Source organism: Neoarius graeffei, chromosome 24, assembly GCF_027579695.1.
Source record: "Neoarius graeffei isolate fNeoGra1 chromosome 24, fNeoGra1.pri, whole genome shotgun sequence".
NCBI classification, from domain to species: domain Eukaryota; kingdom Metazoa; phylum Chordata; class Actinopteri; order Siluriformes; family Ariidae; genus Neoarius; species Neoarius graeffei.
In genome coordinates this window covers 50,780,950-50,795,027 of record NC_083592.1, presented here as the reverse complement: position 1 = coordinate 50,795,027, position 14,078 = coordinate 50,780,950, and the positions used below count along the sequence as shown (strand labels likewise).

The following is a 14,078-nucleotide window of genomic DNA, read 5'->3' as shown; positions in this document are numbered from 1 at the left end:
CTATTACCTTACGGTAGCACATCTAGCCACTGGGATTTTTGCCCATTCCTCAAGGCAAAACTGCTTCAACTCCTTCAAGTTAGATGGGTTGCGTTGGTGTATAGCAATCTTCAAGTTATGCCATAGATTCTCAATTGAATTGAGGTCTGGGCTTTGATTAGGCCATTCCAAGACATTTAAATGTTTCCCTTTAAACCACTCCAGTGTAGCTTTAGTAGTATGTTTAGGGTCATTGTCCTGCTGGAACGTCAACCTTCATCCCAGTCTCAAACCTCTGGGTGCCTCCAGAATTGCCTTGTAATTTAGTGCCATCCATCTTTCCTTCACTCCTGACCAGTCCTGATCATGTGACACTTTGACCAGTCCTGATCATGTGACACTTTGATTGCACTTTGACCAGTCCTGATCATGTGACACTTTGATTGTACACAGGTGGATCTTAATCAACTAATTATGTGACTTATGAAGTGAATTGGTTGGACCAGCTCTTATTTAGGGGTTTCATACAAAGGGGGTGAATACTTATGCACACTACAGATTTCTGTTTTTTTTTAAATCTTAATTATTGTTTGTGTCACAATAAAAACAACAACAACAACAACGACAACAACAACAACAACTTGCACCTTTAAAGTGGTAGGCATGTTGTGTAAATCAAATGGTGCTAAACCCCCCCCCCCCAAAAAAAAAATAAAATAAAATAAAATAAAAAATCCATTTTAATTCCAGCTTGTAATGTGAAAAAAAAAAAACAGGACAAACACCAAGGAGGATGAATACTTTTGCAAGACACTGTATGTGGATCCAGGATTTCATTTGACTCTTCCTAACGTAATTCAAAAAGTAGTGAACCGATTTGGGTGAAATTTGGTGGACAGCTTTAGTATTGTCCTAGGTTCAAGTGATTTGATTTTGATGTTGATAAGATGTGGCTTGGTGGAGGTATGGACTCTACCGAGTACCCTTCTAGTATTCGTAATAATTTAAGAGGCTTTATGCACAGTTTAGGAGCTACAGATGGTCTTTGGAGCAAAATGGGAAATTCAGTGTATTTCCATTGTAAAGGTTTCTTCTTATCCTGTGTAGTGTTTACTGGAATGATATTACATCTGTTACCAGATGTTCAGACTTTGAAAATTAATTGTGAACAGATTTTGAGGAAAGGTGAGCCATGGACCAAGGAACAATTGATTAGATTTTTTTTAATGTTTCAATTTACATGATGTTTGGATCATAATTAAACACTATCAGGATCTTATTGAACCATTGTAAACAATTTCCTGCTTTCTATAAGCAATGAAATTCATTGCTCAATCTCACCCAGTGCTGAAGAGAAGAAAAAAGTCCGAATACTATATCCATGTGTTGGAACTCTACCTGGGGTTATGAAAGTCAACAGCATGTGAGCTTGTGTACAACAGCTGTTCATATTACACACAGCAGGTGCTGCACTCACTACCCTTTCAGTAAGTTAAATAATCAAGAATAGACGTCCATGCTGCTCGGATTCTTTGCATATTCATTGTGTTTTAAAATACGTTCAGGAGACACAGATGTAAGGGACAGATAAGGACTGACTGCTCTGATAGAAGTCAGCTCTTTAGATTTTGGGAAGGTCTGATTTTGCCACCGTGTTTCACTTGGAAGTTTGGGAGTGTTTCTTTGATTGTGTTCAACAAGTCTTCAAAATCTTGGTCCACGCTGATGTCCTGGGGAAAAGAGTTACAAGAGGATAATGTCAGAATGTAGGACTATGAAAGACTAGTTCAATACACAGAAGAAGAGTTGAAGGCTTTAAAAATGCTATAAATATATTTATATGAGGAATAAATGATAACAGGGCATGCTGTTATCCTGTGAAAATAGGATGATTGTGATGTCACTCTAAAGTTGATGTTCTGAAGGGTTTTATTCCTCTTACACCACAGAAATTTGACCACAACTACAGTGTATTAGCGTAGCTCCATACTTAAGAGAATATGGTAAGGCATCAACTTGATTTTTGATGGCTTTTGCGACTGTACAATGTCCATACATACGAACGATGTACGTGTACCACCACAGAGAGCCCGATCGTAAGTGTAAAACAATGTATCTCATAAACATTTGACCACCAGACAATGAAATTTGTATCTTTATTTATGTAAGATAGATGGGTTTTTATCCAGCACTTATTTTAAAAAAAATAATGTGCGATTATTTCCTCACACTGTATCAGCTCTTGGCATTAAGAACAACAGCAGAGAGTCTCTGATGGGTGCAGATGCATTTTATTCCTCTTGAACACGAGTATAGCATTGAACCCCGGACATCAAACACCAAAACAAAAATAATTAACGTAACATGGTTGTAAACAGGGGCAGCACAGTGGTGTAGTGGTTAGCACTGTCTCCTCACAGCAAGAAGGTCCTGGGTTCGAGCCCAGTGGCCAACAAGGGCCTTTCTGTGTGGAGTTTGCATGTTCTCCCCGTGTCTGTGTGGGTTACTTCCGGGTGCTCCGGTTTCCCCCACAGTCCAAAGACGTGCAGGTTAGGTTAACTGGTGGCTCTAAATTGACCGTGAGTGTGAATGGTTGTCTGTGTCTATGTGTCAGCCCTGTGATGACCTGGCGACTTGTCCAGGGTGTACCCCGCCTTTCGCCCGTAGTCAGCTGGGATAGGCTCCAGCTTGCCTGCGACCCTGTAGAACAGGATAAAGTGGCTAGAGATAATGAGATGAGATGAGATGTTCACAAACTTTACTCCGCACCTTACTCCGCTCAGCCAAGGACCAACCAAGCCTCTCCAAATTAGCCAACATGCACCATTATCCTTTGCACTCAAAGTCTCAGGCTAAACCACAGTTCAACCAATGCACCAAACACAAAGAAAACACACTCAATAAACAGCACACAAACTTTACATTGTGCATGAATGACATATCAGAATGATGGACAGCAAAGCTTCATAACATACCGCGCTAAACCTCTCATGGAGGCAAATGGTGAATATATACACAGCAGCGAGCGTCTGTAACATAACAAATACAGCTTCCTGGACTGACAGCTCTGCCCAGAACATGAATAATGAGCAACAACTCTGGCCGCCACTTACAAACACATTTTACACTCATCGGGAGCCCTGCTTTTAGGTAGTGCTGAAGTGTTACCAGTTATTCCATGAAATCGAGTCGTACATGAGCTGATAGCCGATGAAGTGCATATATTTATAGGCTCTGAGTTTTTTAATGAAGAACAATTCATGACAGAAAATGTTTATGATTGCCTACTTTGGGCTGACTTTAAAGGAAGGTTACATACAGAAAAGTCCAGATACTCCATCGAAGAAGAAGGGTTTCCTTCTATGGCTTTAAGCACTGCAAAACATCCGGCTGACCGAACAGGATTCCGAGCCATCTACAACGCCAAGAGGATCATCGGAATATTACTGAGAAAACTTTACGTATTTAGTGTCACTTGAATGCCAGTGTTCTGAGTCAAAGCCTAGAGAAACCACTGTCCTTCATACTTACTTTAAGAACCCGAAGGTTGTTGTTTGCTTTGAGACCCATGGCTAAGTGGACTGCTCCTTCAGGAGGGATGCGATTGATACTGTGAAAAAAGGAATTACTGCATACCTACATAATGAATAATAATGCTTTATAACGAGGGACATACATAATAAACTAAACTCACGACTTCATGACTAGACTGTATGTGAATAGCTTTGAAACAGGGCTGATTCTGTCACTGCAAGAATCCATCAAATCATGTGAAGACGTGCTTTCTGAACTGCATCCCCGGCAAAACATACATGACCTTTGTTTTAAGACATGACTGATAAGTATCAGAAATCAAACCAAGCTTGCTTTTTCTTCTCTCACTATCTACAACTCCAATTCCAAAAAAGTTGGGATGCTGTGTAAACTGTAAATAAAAACAGAATGCAATAATTGGCAAATCATGGAAATTCTGTATTTCATTGAACATAGTGTAAGAATGGAAAATATAATTGTTACATGTTTCATTTACTGCAATTCCCAAAATGCTTTGTACGTATCCCAAGATGCTTGGGGGCATAAGGGGGAAGTTGGGGGGGATTGTGAAAAAAAACAATAAGTAAAGATTTGCATTTTCAGTTCAAACTCGTATGTCTGTGAGTTATTCCAGTAAGAACCCAAAAACCAGAAATTACCAGGTTTTACACTGGTGGCAGCGGTGCTCTGCTCATGTTCAAGTTTCGTCTGAAGTTTTTTTTTACTCTGGTAATCCGACGTAAGTTCAGCCTTCAGCCCAAATGTCTGACGAGGATGCTAACGTTACCGATCAACCCGCCAGTCTGAGGAATGGAGCTGTACCACCAAGCCCAATAGCCAGACAGAGGGATAGGGCTGTAGCACCACAGCCTGTGGCGTCAAGAGCCCAAACTGCGAGGGATCATCATGTCCCCCTTCCCCTGCCGTTCCGGAATGATGGCACTGAATCGTTTCAGTTGTGGGCAAGATGCTACGAGGTAATTCAAGAAGCACGCTACAGAGATACTGATGTTAATTTGGATTTAGTTATGGCACTGGAGTTACCCACTAGATTGCCACCTGACCTTTCCATTGTTTGGGATAATCTGCCCTCTGCCACACGAAATTCGTTTGCTGCTACAAAGAAACACTTACAAGACGTTTTTGGCAGGAAAGATGTAATTGTGTCATTCCAGGCTTTTCCTAACTCACGTTGTAGAAAGCCAGACGAAGCCATGGAAGTGTATGCAGCTGATGTGTGTAGGTTAGTGAAAGAAGCATTCCCAGAGTTTGAACAAAATGCCACTGAATATATGACACTCACACGTTTTTTGGCTGGTCTGGATCAAGACCTTCAGATTAAATGCCATGAGAGAGGAGTGAAAACATTCAAAGAGGCTTTTGCCATTGCAACCCAAGCAGAGCATGCCTGGCAAGTTGCTAAACTGTTACCCCCAAATCCATCCCAAAGCAACAGTGGTGCCACAGTTCAGTCTGTCAATACAATCTCAGAAGACCCTGCAACTCTCCACAAGGTGGTGCAAGATCTTACAGACACAGTTAGACATTTAAGTAAGGACTTAACTGACTTGAAACTCACACTCAATGCCCCAACCCCCAAACCTCAATACAACACATACTCATCTACCCGTGCCCCAAGGTCCCCGTCCCCATGAAACAGAAGCCCTGGATACTCAACAGCAGCACGGCAGGCTCGCGGTTTTTCACCCACCCATTACCGTCAGCCATCCCCAGACCCATATCATAACTATCCTGCGCGCTATGGGTTAGACAGCCGTCATCAGGGTTACTATGAACCTCGCAGTCGTGGCAGAGCATACTCCCCACACAGGGTACAGACACCAAGGGACAACTGCTACTACAGATACTCACCTGAGCGCCACGCTGACTGCTATGATGACATGCCAAGGCCTCACTATGGAAGACAAGGTGGTGATCTCACACGCCGTCGCAGCAGCCCAAGTCCAGTGCGCAAGCGTGTCTCAGGAGTGGTGAGCAGCAACACCACCACTACATGCATCAGGATGACCACCAGCAGGAAAACTACAACTAGCTGATGCAGTGGGGCATCCATAAGCTAGTATACAACTAGCCCCTGATGTTGGATCACTCAATGTGCCTGTTTCTCATGGATCAATGGTGCCCTCTTGTGGTGGACAGAATGTACAACATGATGATGCTACTGCTATAGACAATACCAATTCTACTGCTTACATCAGGGGTACAGTGGAGGGCACGAACATGCACATTTTCTGTCTGGATGCCCTAGGTGGAGTTAGTAATCCCCCAACTCCGGCATTAGAGCCCTTACAGCGGGGCGAATGGGTGACGGCTCGGCGGCATAAGCGTAGAGCCAAAGCTACTGCTGAGGCTCGCCCACGGGAGCACCACTCCTCTCCGCGTCACGTGCTGAACAGGTTTGCTCTCCTTAGTGATGCACCCACTGAGAAACCTGAAAGAGCTCTGGTTATAGGGGACTCTATCATATGGCATGCAAAATTAGCTCAGCCTTTAGGGGCACCAGCAGCTTTAGTCAGGTGTATACCGGGAGCCAGGGTGCCGGACATAGCAAGTAATCTTAGGGTCCTAGGCAAGCACAGGTTCTCAAAGATAGTTATCCATGCAGGAGCTAATGATATACGCCTTCGTCAGTCTGAGGTCACTAAGAGTAACTTTGTAGAGGTGTTTAAATTAGCGAAGGCGATGTCCGATGCTGTAGTATGCTCTGGCCCCATTCCAATGTGGTGTGGCGATGTAGCTTACAGCAGGTTATGGTTGCTGAACTGCTGGCTGTCCAGGTGGTGCTCTGAAAACAGTGTGGGCTTTATAGATAATTGGGCTAATTTTGAGGGCACTGCTGGCCTGTTAGGGCGGGACGGTATCCATCCCGGGAAGGTGCTGCTCTCATTTCCTGCAGCATAGGTCATAGTCTCAGAACAGGCCTAGTTAATTTCTGACAATCCAGAGCCAAGGCCAGGGAGCAGACGAACAGGCTAAACCGACTGTCTGCTAGCTGCACAGAGTCGTCACTCAGGGTCCACTACATCGAGACTGTGTCTGTTCCCCGAGCTCAACAAAAAGGTAGAAATTTTCAGAGAGTTTGTTCCAGTAACCTAATCAATATAAAACTAGATCATACTGACTGTACAGCTGCTGCCAGCACCTTTGATCTAAAGGTGGGGCTATTAAATATTAGATCTCTTACATCTAAAGCGCTAATGGTTAATGAACTCATTACTGATCAGGAGTTTAATGTACTTTGTTTAACTGAAACATGGATTAAGCCAAATGAATATATAGCATTAAATGAAGCGAGTCCTCCTGGATACAGTTATATACACCAGCCTCGTCTAACTGGCAGAGGAGGAGGCGTTGCGGTTATTTATAACGATTATCTAGGTGTAACACAAAAACCTGGTTATAAATTTAATACATTTGAAGTTCTTCATACTCATATAATGTATGTAGCCTCGAAAAATAAGTCTGGGTGTCTGATGTTGAAAGACCCGAAACACCCAGTGACCCCAGATTACATCACCGATGATGTGTCCCAGCGCATCAGCAAGATGTATCTTTCACCTGTCAATCTGGCCTAGCCAGTGACACTCGGGAACAGACTGGATGGCAACCAGGGACAGTCTGGTGACAACTGGAGAGACAGTTGACAGCTTGGAAAGACGGCAACCGGGGCAGGGAGGGTTAGCACCCCAACCTGTATCTCCCGTGAGGGAGAAACCCAAATCTGCTACGAAAAAGCCTTCTGAGACATACCCCCAGGGGAGCCCGAGAGGGGGGGAGAATGAGAGCCCCATCCGGATGGACCTCACGGCATCGACAAACGGCAGTGGAAATTCGACTATGAATGCACAGTGCATCTGCGGAAAAGTGTGCAAGAACTTGCGTGGCCTCAAGATACATCTGGCCAGGATGAAGTGTAGGGACCAGGGGAACACTATTGACCTTTAAACCACTAAATGGTCTCGCACCACAGTACCTGAGTGAACTTCTGCTCCTCTATGACCCGCCACGCCTACTTAGATCAAAAGGTGCAGGCTATCTGCTGGTACCTCGTATAGTGAAGGCTACATCAGGGGGCAGAGCCTTTTCTTACAAAGCCCCACTGTTATGGAACAGCCTTCCAAGTAATGTTCGGGAATCAGACACAGTCTCAGCATTTAAGTCTAGGCTAAAAACATATCTGTTTAGTCAAGCCTTTTGTTAATGGTGTTTATGAGGTAAAGGAGTAGGTCTGGAGGGTCCTCAGACATAGAGTGTTTTGGTAAACTGGGATGTATGGATGCTGTCAGTCCCCACTCGCTTGCTCACTCGAGTTTGTTGACGGTGCAGTGGCTGGCTGCTTTATGTCCCGGGGCTCCCTCATGCCTGTGTTACCTTCTGGCTCTCTCCTTTTAGTTATGCTGTCATAGTTAGTTGCCGGAGTCCCTGCTTGTACTCGGTGCAATATGTATACTGTTCCTACTTATTCAGGTGACATTGGGCATACCTAACCACCTGTGTTTTCTTTCTCTCCCCCCCCCCCCACTCCAAATCTGTCCCTCTGAGTTACATGGAGTCAACAGGAAATCTTTTGGTGGAGACGGTGGGGACCTCGACTGGCTATCGTAGCCTGCAGGGAATCGGCCGTCAGACATTCTGTCGCATGTCCCAGACCCGGTGAAATGTAACTGAATTGTCTTGGCCAGGCCTAAGGGTCCCATCTGCATCTCATCATTGCTGAGGAGTGTGCTCCCATCACCCAATCTAGCATCCAGCCAGAGCAGGTCATGATATATTTTTTTACCATATTAACATGCCATTGTGTGTCATGCCTGATGTAAAGACTCTTGTCTCTGCGAGCCTACCACACAGATTTAATACTTGTCATTTTTAGGGCATACCTAACATGTTTTCTTTCTCTCTCTCTCTTCCCCCCCCCCCAATCTGTCCCTCTGAGTTACATGTTGATCCTGGGATTGAGATGCTGGCCTCTTCTGCCCCTCGGACCTGCTTGATCCATCCTGGTGCCCTGTGTCTGGTCGGAGTTTTATCGCCCCACTCCTGTGAAGGACGGCCCCATGAGGACAGTTGAGGGTTATACCTGTTAAAACTGTTAATATTATAGTCAGGCTGTCTGTTGTTGCCCAAATGAGGATGGGTTCCCTTTTGAGTCTGGTTCCTCTCGAGGTTTCTTCCTCATGTCGTCTGAGGGAGTTTTTCCTTGCCACCGTCGCCACAGGCTTGCTCATTGGGGATAGATTAGGGATAAAATTAGCTCATGTTTTAAGTCGTTCAAATTCTGTAAAGCTGCTTTGCGACAATGTTTATTGTTAAAAGCGCTGTACAAATAAACTTGATTGATTGATTGAACACACTGCAGCGTACAGGACTTGGTCCTGGTGAGACGCAGGAGGAGCCCGGCCAGGAAGCACCCCACAGTGCCCAGCCCCTCCAAGCAGTAGAGCCTCGGAACCCCTGCAGGACATCCCATCAGAAGCGGATTAAGTGGCCTTCATCCAACAACCAGGCAGCATGGGCACAATTTGACACAGACGTAAGCCAGATCTTGGAGACCACTGCCAAGGGAGAAGTGGACAGATGCCTCAAGACCATGACAGCCATCATAGTCAGCTACGCAGCAGAGAGGTTTGGCCTCAGTGAGAGCAAGAACCCCAGGACCAAATACACACTGAACCACAGGGCTACTCAGATCCACAACTTACGCCAAGAACTCCGGAGCCTCAGGAAGCAGTACAAGGTGGCAGCTGAAGAGGAGAAGCAACCCCTTGCTGAGCTTCGCAACATCTTGAGGAAGAAGCTCATGACGCTGCGCCGTGCAGAAGGGCACCAAAGGCGTAGAAAGGAGAGAGCAAGGAAGCGTGCTGCATTCATCTCCAACCCCTTCACCAAGAAGCTGCTGGGGGACAAGCGGAGTGGCAACCTCATGTGCTCAATGGTGGAGACGAACACCTTACAACACCCTCAGCGACCCAGAGAGGGACCAGGAGCTTGGACCACAGAGGGCCCTCATTAGCCCGCAAGCACCAGCAGTGGAGTTTGTAATGAGGGAGCCCAGCTGGGCTGAAATACAGGAGGTCGTGAAAGGAGCCAGAACAGCATCAGCCCCAGGCCCCAGCAGTGTCCCATACTCTGTGTACAAACGCTGTCCACAACTACTTCGACACCTGTGGAAGCTGTTGAGGGTGATCTGGCGGAGGGGTCAAGTCGCAGGGCAATGGAGATGTGCAGAGGGTGTGTGGATCCCAAAGGAAGAGAACTCAAAGGACATCAGTCAGTTTAGGACCATCTCACTGTTAAGCGTCGAAGGCAAGATTTTCTTCAGCGTCTTGTCACGACGACTAACAGAGTTCCTTCTGAAGAACAGTTATATTGACACCTCTGTTCAGAAGGGTGGGATTCCTGGAGTGCCTGGTTGCCTTGAACACACAGGAGTGGTGACGCAACTCATCAGAGAGGCTCGTGAAGGGAAAGGAGACTTGTCCGTACTGTGGCTGGACCTAGCCAATGCGTATGGCTCCATACCTCACAAACTTGTTGAGTGTGCCCTCCTGCAACATCATGTTCCCACCAAAGTCGTTGACCTTATCCTGGACTATTACAACAACTTCAGGCTGAGTCACCGCTGGATCAGGCACATCAGACTGGCATCGACTTGAGAAGGGCATAATAACAGGCTGCACAATCTCAGCCATCTTGTTCGCACTCTCCATGAACATGATCATCAAGTCAGCAGAGGTTGAGTGTAGGGGACCCCTGACAAAACCTGGAGTGCGCCAGCCCCCTATAAGAGTGTTCATGGACAACCTAACTGTCACCACCACATCTGTCCCAGGCAGCAGATGGATTCTCCAAGGACTAGAGAAGCTCATCACATGGGCAAGGATGAGTTTTAAACCTGTAAAATCAAGGTCTCTAGTGCTCAAGAAGGGGAAGGTGACAGACAGGTACCGCTTCTATCTGGCTGGAGCCACCATCCTGTCCATCACGGAGCAGTCAGTCAAGAGCCTTGGGAAGTTCTTTGACTGCAGCCTCAAAGACTCCACATCCATCCAGAGAACCAGCAAGGAGCTTGAGGGCTGGTTGAGATGTGTCGACAGATCTGGCCTGCCAGGGAGATTCAAGGCCTGGATTTACCAACATTCCATCCTGCCCCACATCCTGTGGCCTCTGCTAGTGTACGCAGTACCCATCACAACTGTAGAGGCCATGGAGAGAAAGATCAGCAGTTACTTGCGAAGATGGCTTGGCCTACCCCGAAGCCTGAGCAGTGCTGCCCTGTATGGCAGGAGTAACACCTTGCAGCTTCCGTTCAGTGGACTCACTGAATAATTCATGGTGACCAGAACTCAGGAAGCCCTGCAGTACAGGGAATCCAGGGATGAGAAGGTGGCGGCGGCTGGCATCCAGGTGCAGACAGGCCGGAAATGGAGGGCTGACGAGGCTCTGGAAGTGGCAGAGTCGCAACTGAGGCAGAAGGTACTGGTCGGGTCCATAGCCTCAGGACGCGCAGGCATTGGCTATTTCCCATCAACCAGGGTGGACAAGGCCCAGGGAAAAGAGCGGCAACACCTCATTCAGGAGGAAGTGCGGGCAGGCGTAGAGGAGGAACAAGCCAGCAGGATGGCGGGAATGGGACAACAAGGAGCATGGACTAAATGGGAGAATGTTCTGCAATGGAAGATAACCTGGCCCAACATCTGGAGAGCAGACTCCCTTAACATCAGGTTCCTAGTCCAAGCTGTTTATGATGTCCTACCTAGTCCATCCAACCTTCATGTCTGGGGCAAAGCAGAGACACCATCCTGCCCCCAGTGTCCAGGACGGGGATCCCTGGAACACCTCCTCAGCAGCTGCCCAAAAGCCCTTGGAGAGGGGCGTTATTGCTGGCACCACGACCAAGTGCTGAAAGCGATTGCTGAGAGCATAGCCAAGGCCATTAACACCACCAAGGGCCACAGCAAGCCTAAGTTCATTAGGTTCCACAAAGCCGGAGAGAAGCCCACCATCCAAGCAGGGGCCAGGTCAGGCCTCCTCACCACTGCCGTGGACTGGCAGCTGGAAGTGGATCTGGGCAAACAGCTGAAGATCCCAGCTAGAATAACATCAACACGGCTCCGACCAGACATGATCATTGTTTCAGATGCCACCAAACAATTGATCATTCTGGAACTCACAGTTCCCTGGGAAGAACGCATGGAGGAGGCAAATGAGAGGAAGCATACCAAGTACCAGGAGCTGGTGGAGGAGTGCAGGAGCCAAGGCTGGAAGACCTACTGCGAACCCCTGGAGGTTGGATGCCGAGGATTTGCAGGGCGGTCCCTCTGCAAAGTCCTCACCATGCTGGGCCTCACTAGTGAGGCAAAGAGGAAGGCCATCAGGTCTGCAACTGAAGCCGCAGAAAGAGCCACAAGATGGCTTTGGATCAAGAGGGCTGATCCGTGGACGAATGCTGCTGGGATACAGGCCGGAGTCTGATCACCTCCGGTCGGGTCGCCTGGGCGAGGGTGTCTGATGTTGAAAGACCCGAAACACCCAGTGACCCCGGGTTACATCACTGATGATGTGTCCCAGCGCATCAGCAAGATGTATCTTTCACCTACCCAGTTAATTCCATTGCTTATTATTTACAGGCCCCCGGGGCCATATTCTGAGTTTCTTTCTGAATTTGCAGATTTTATCTCAGATCTGGTTATTTCCTTAGACAAAGCTTTAGTTGTCGGAGATTTTAATATTCACTTCGATAACCCAGAAGACCCTTTAAAAACAGCGTTTGTGTCCATCTTAGATTCAGTCGGGATTAAGCAGAATGTCATAGGACCAACCCATAATGGTGGTCACACCCTTGATCTAATACTAACATTCAGATTAAACGTAGACAATATAGTCATACTTCCACAGTCTGAAGTTATCTCAGATTAGGGCTGAACGATTTTAAGAAAAAATTGAATTGCGATTTTTCTGGCAGATATTGCGATTTCGATTTCAACCACGATTTTTTTTTCTTTAAATCAAGTTTCAGTGCAAATTAATTAATACAATGAATTCCATAAAGCTAATGCAAGAATGAAAACTGAGGTCAACAGATTTCAAATGTAGGCCTGTTTATTAACATTGAGTGCCTGAGGAACAAGTTATAATAACTTAAAATAAAAATAAAAAGAGAGCCATCTTTCTTAAGTAAACTTTTGCTTCTTTTACTTTTCCCATCTACAACATATCAGACATAAAAAAAGGTTGATCAATGGCTCAGCAGCATCAAAATATTGCACTTTTGTAAAAGAATGTACATAAGTATTATAAATTATAACTAGAGCCAACAATTCCCCTGTGGGAAATAAGAGTGATGCAGTGGCTGTAGCAGTCGCTATTGCAGGGCCCCTCCCTCCTGTGTGTGTGTGTGTGAGAGAGAGAGAGAGAGAGAGAGAGAGAGCAGCCCCTCCCCCACCCGCGCGCTCAGAGACAGAGAAAGCGCACTTTTTCCTCACAGTGCTCCCTCCAAACAACGGGGATTTACACGAAAACGGAAGGAGATATTCACAAAATTCTTTCACACTGAGTGCCACAAGGCTTTCCTGAACGTATTTTTTGTCTGTAGTGTAAAAAAATGAGGACAATTTATTGACGAAACAAAACATGGGTCAGTGTAGGAGCACTGAGAAAAAACGCGGCTTTGACGATCCCAAAATCGTGTTGTCTGAGATCGCGATTTTCGGTCGAAAAACGATAGATCGTTCAGCCCTATCTCAGATCATTATCTCATCTCATTCAAACTATGTCTGAGTAATAATATATGCACCTCACCACTCTACTGTATTAAAAGTACTTTCACATCAGCTACTACACAGAGCTTTATAAATGATCTCCCAGAGTTATCAACTTTGATTGGGTCACTGTCAGCCCCTGCAGAACTTGATCAGGCAACTGAATGCTTAGAGTCAACAGTCCACCATACTTTAGATAATGTAGCTCCTCTAAAAAGGAAAATGGTCAGAGACAAAAAATTAGCACCCTGGTATAATGATGACACTCGCACATTAAAACAGACCACTCGAAAATTGGAACGTAAATGGCATCAAACAAAATTGGTAGTGTTCAAATTAGCTTGGAAGGAGAGCTTCCTGAAGTATAGAAAAGCTCTTAGTGCTGCGAGATCAACATATTTCTCCTCCCTAATAGAAGATAACAAAAATAATCCTAGATTCCTATTTAATACTGTAGCAAAATTAACCAGGAATAAGTCCACTATCAACACATGCACACCTGCAGTATGTAGTAACAATGACTTCATGAATTTTTTTAATGACAAAATTGAGAATATCCAACAAAAAATTCAAACTACTAATTTAAGGTCAGACAATGAAAGTGACCTTGTAGTTAACTATATAACTGCATCAGATCATCAGTTAGAATGTTTTACTCCCCTTAAAGAAACTGAATTACTTTCATTAATCTCTACATCAAAAGCCTCAACTTGCGTACTAGATTCCTTACCTACACATTTATTCAAACAGATAATGCCTGGAGTAATTGAACCGCTTCTAAAAATA

At 45.7% G+C, this 14,078-nt stretch overlaps 1 protein-coding gene across 1 annotated transcript in view; it reads right to left on the bottom strand.

The window, feature by feature from the left end:
• Positions 1 to 1,592: 1,592 nt before the first annotated feature.
• The window catches only part of lrrc74b (leucine rich repeat containing 74B), a 47,396-nt gene continuing 34,910 nt past the window's right edge, over positions 1,593 to 14,078 (bottom strand). The window contains exons 8-10 of the mRNA XM_060906755.1: positions 3,511 to 3,589; positions 3,299 to 3,394; positions 1,593 to 1,709 (exon numbers count right to left, since the gene is read on the bottom strand). Of these exons, the coding sequence (XP_060762738.1) occupies positions 1,593 to 1,709; positions 3,299 to 3,394; positions 3,511 to 3,589 (292 nt within the window). The remainder of the gene's footprint in view (positions 1,710 to 3,298; positions 3,395 to 3,510; positions 3,590 to 14,078) is intronic.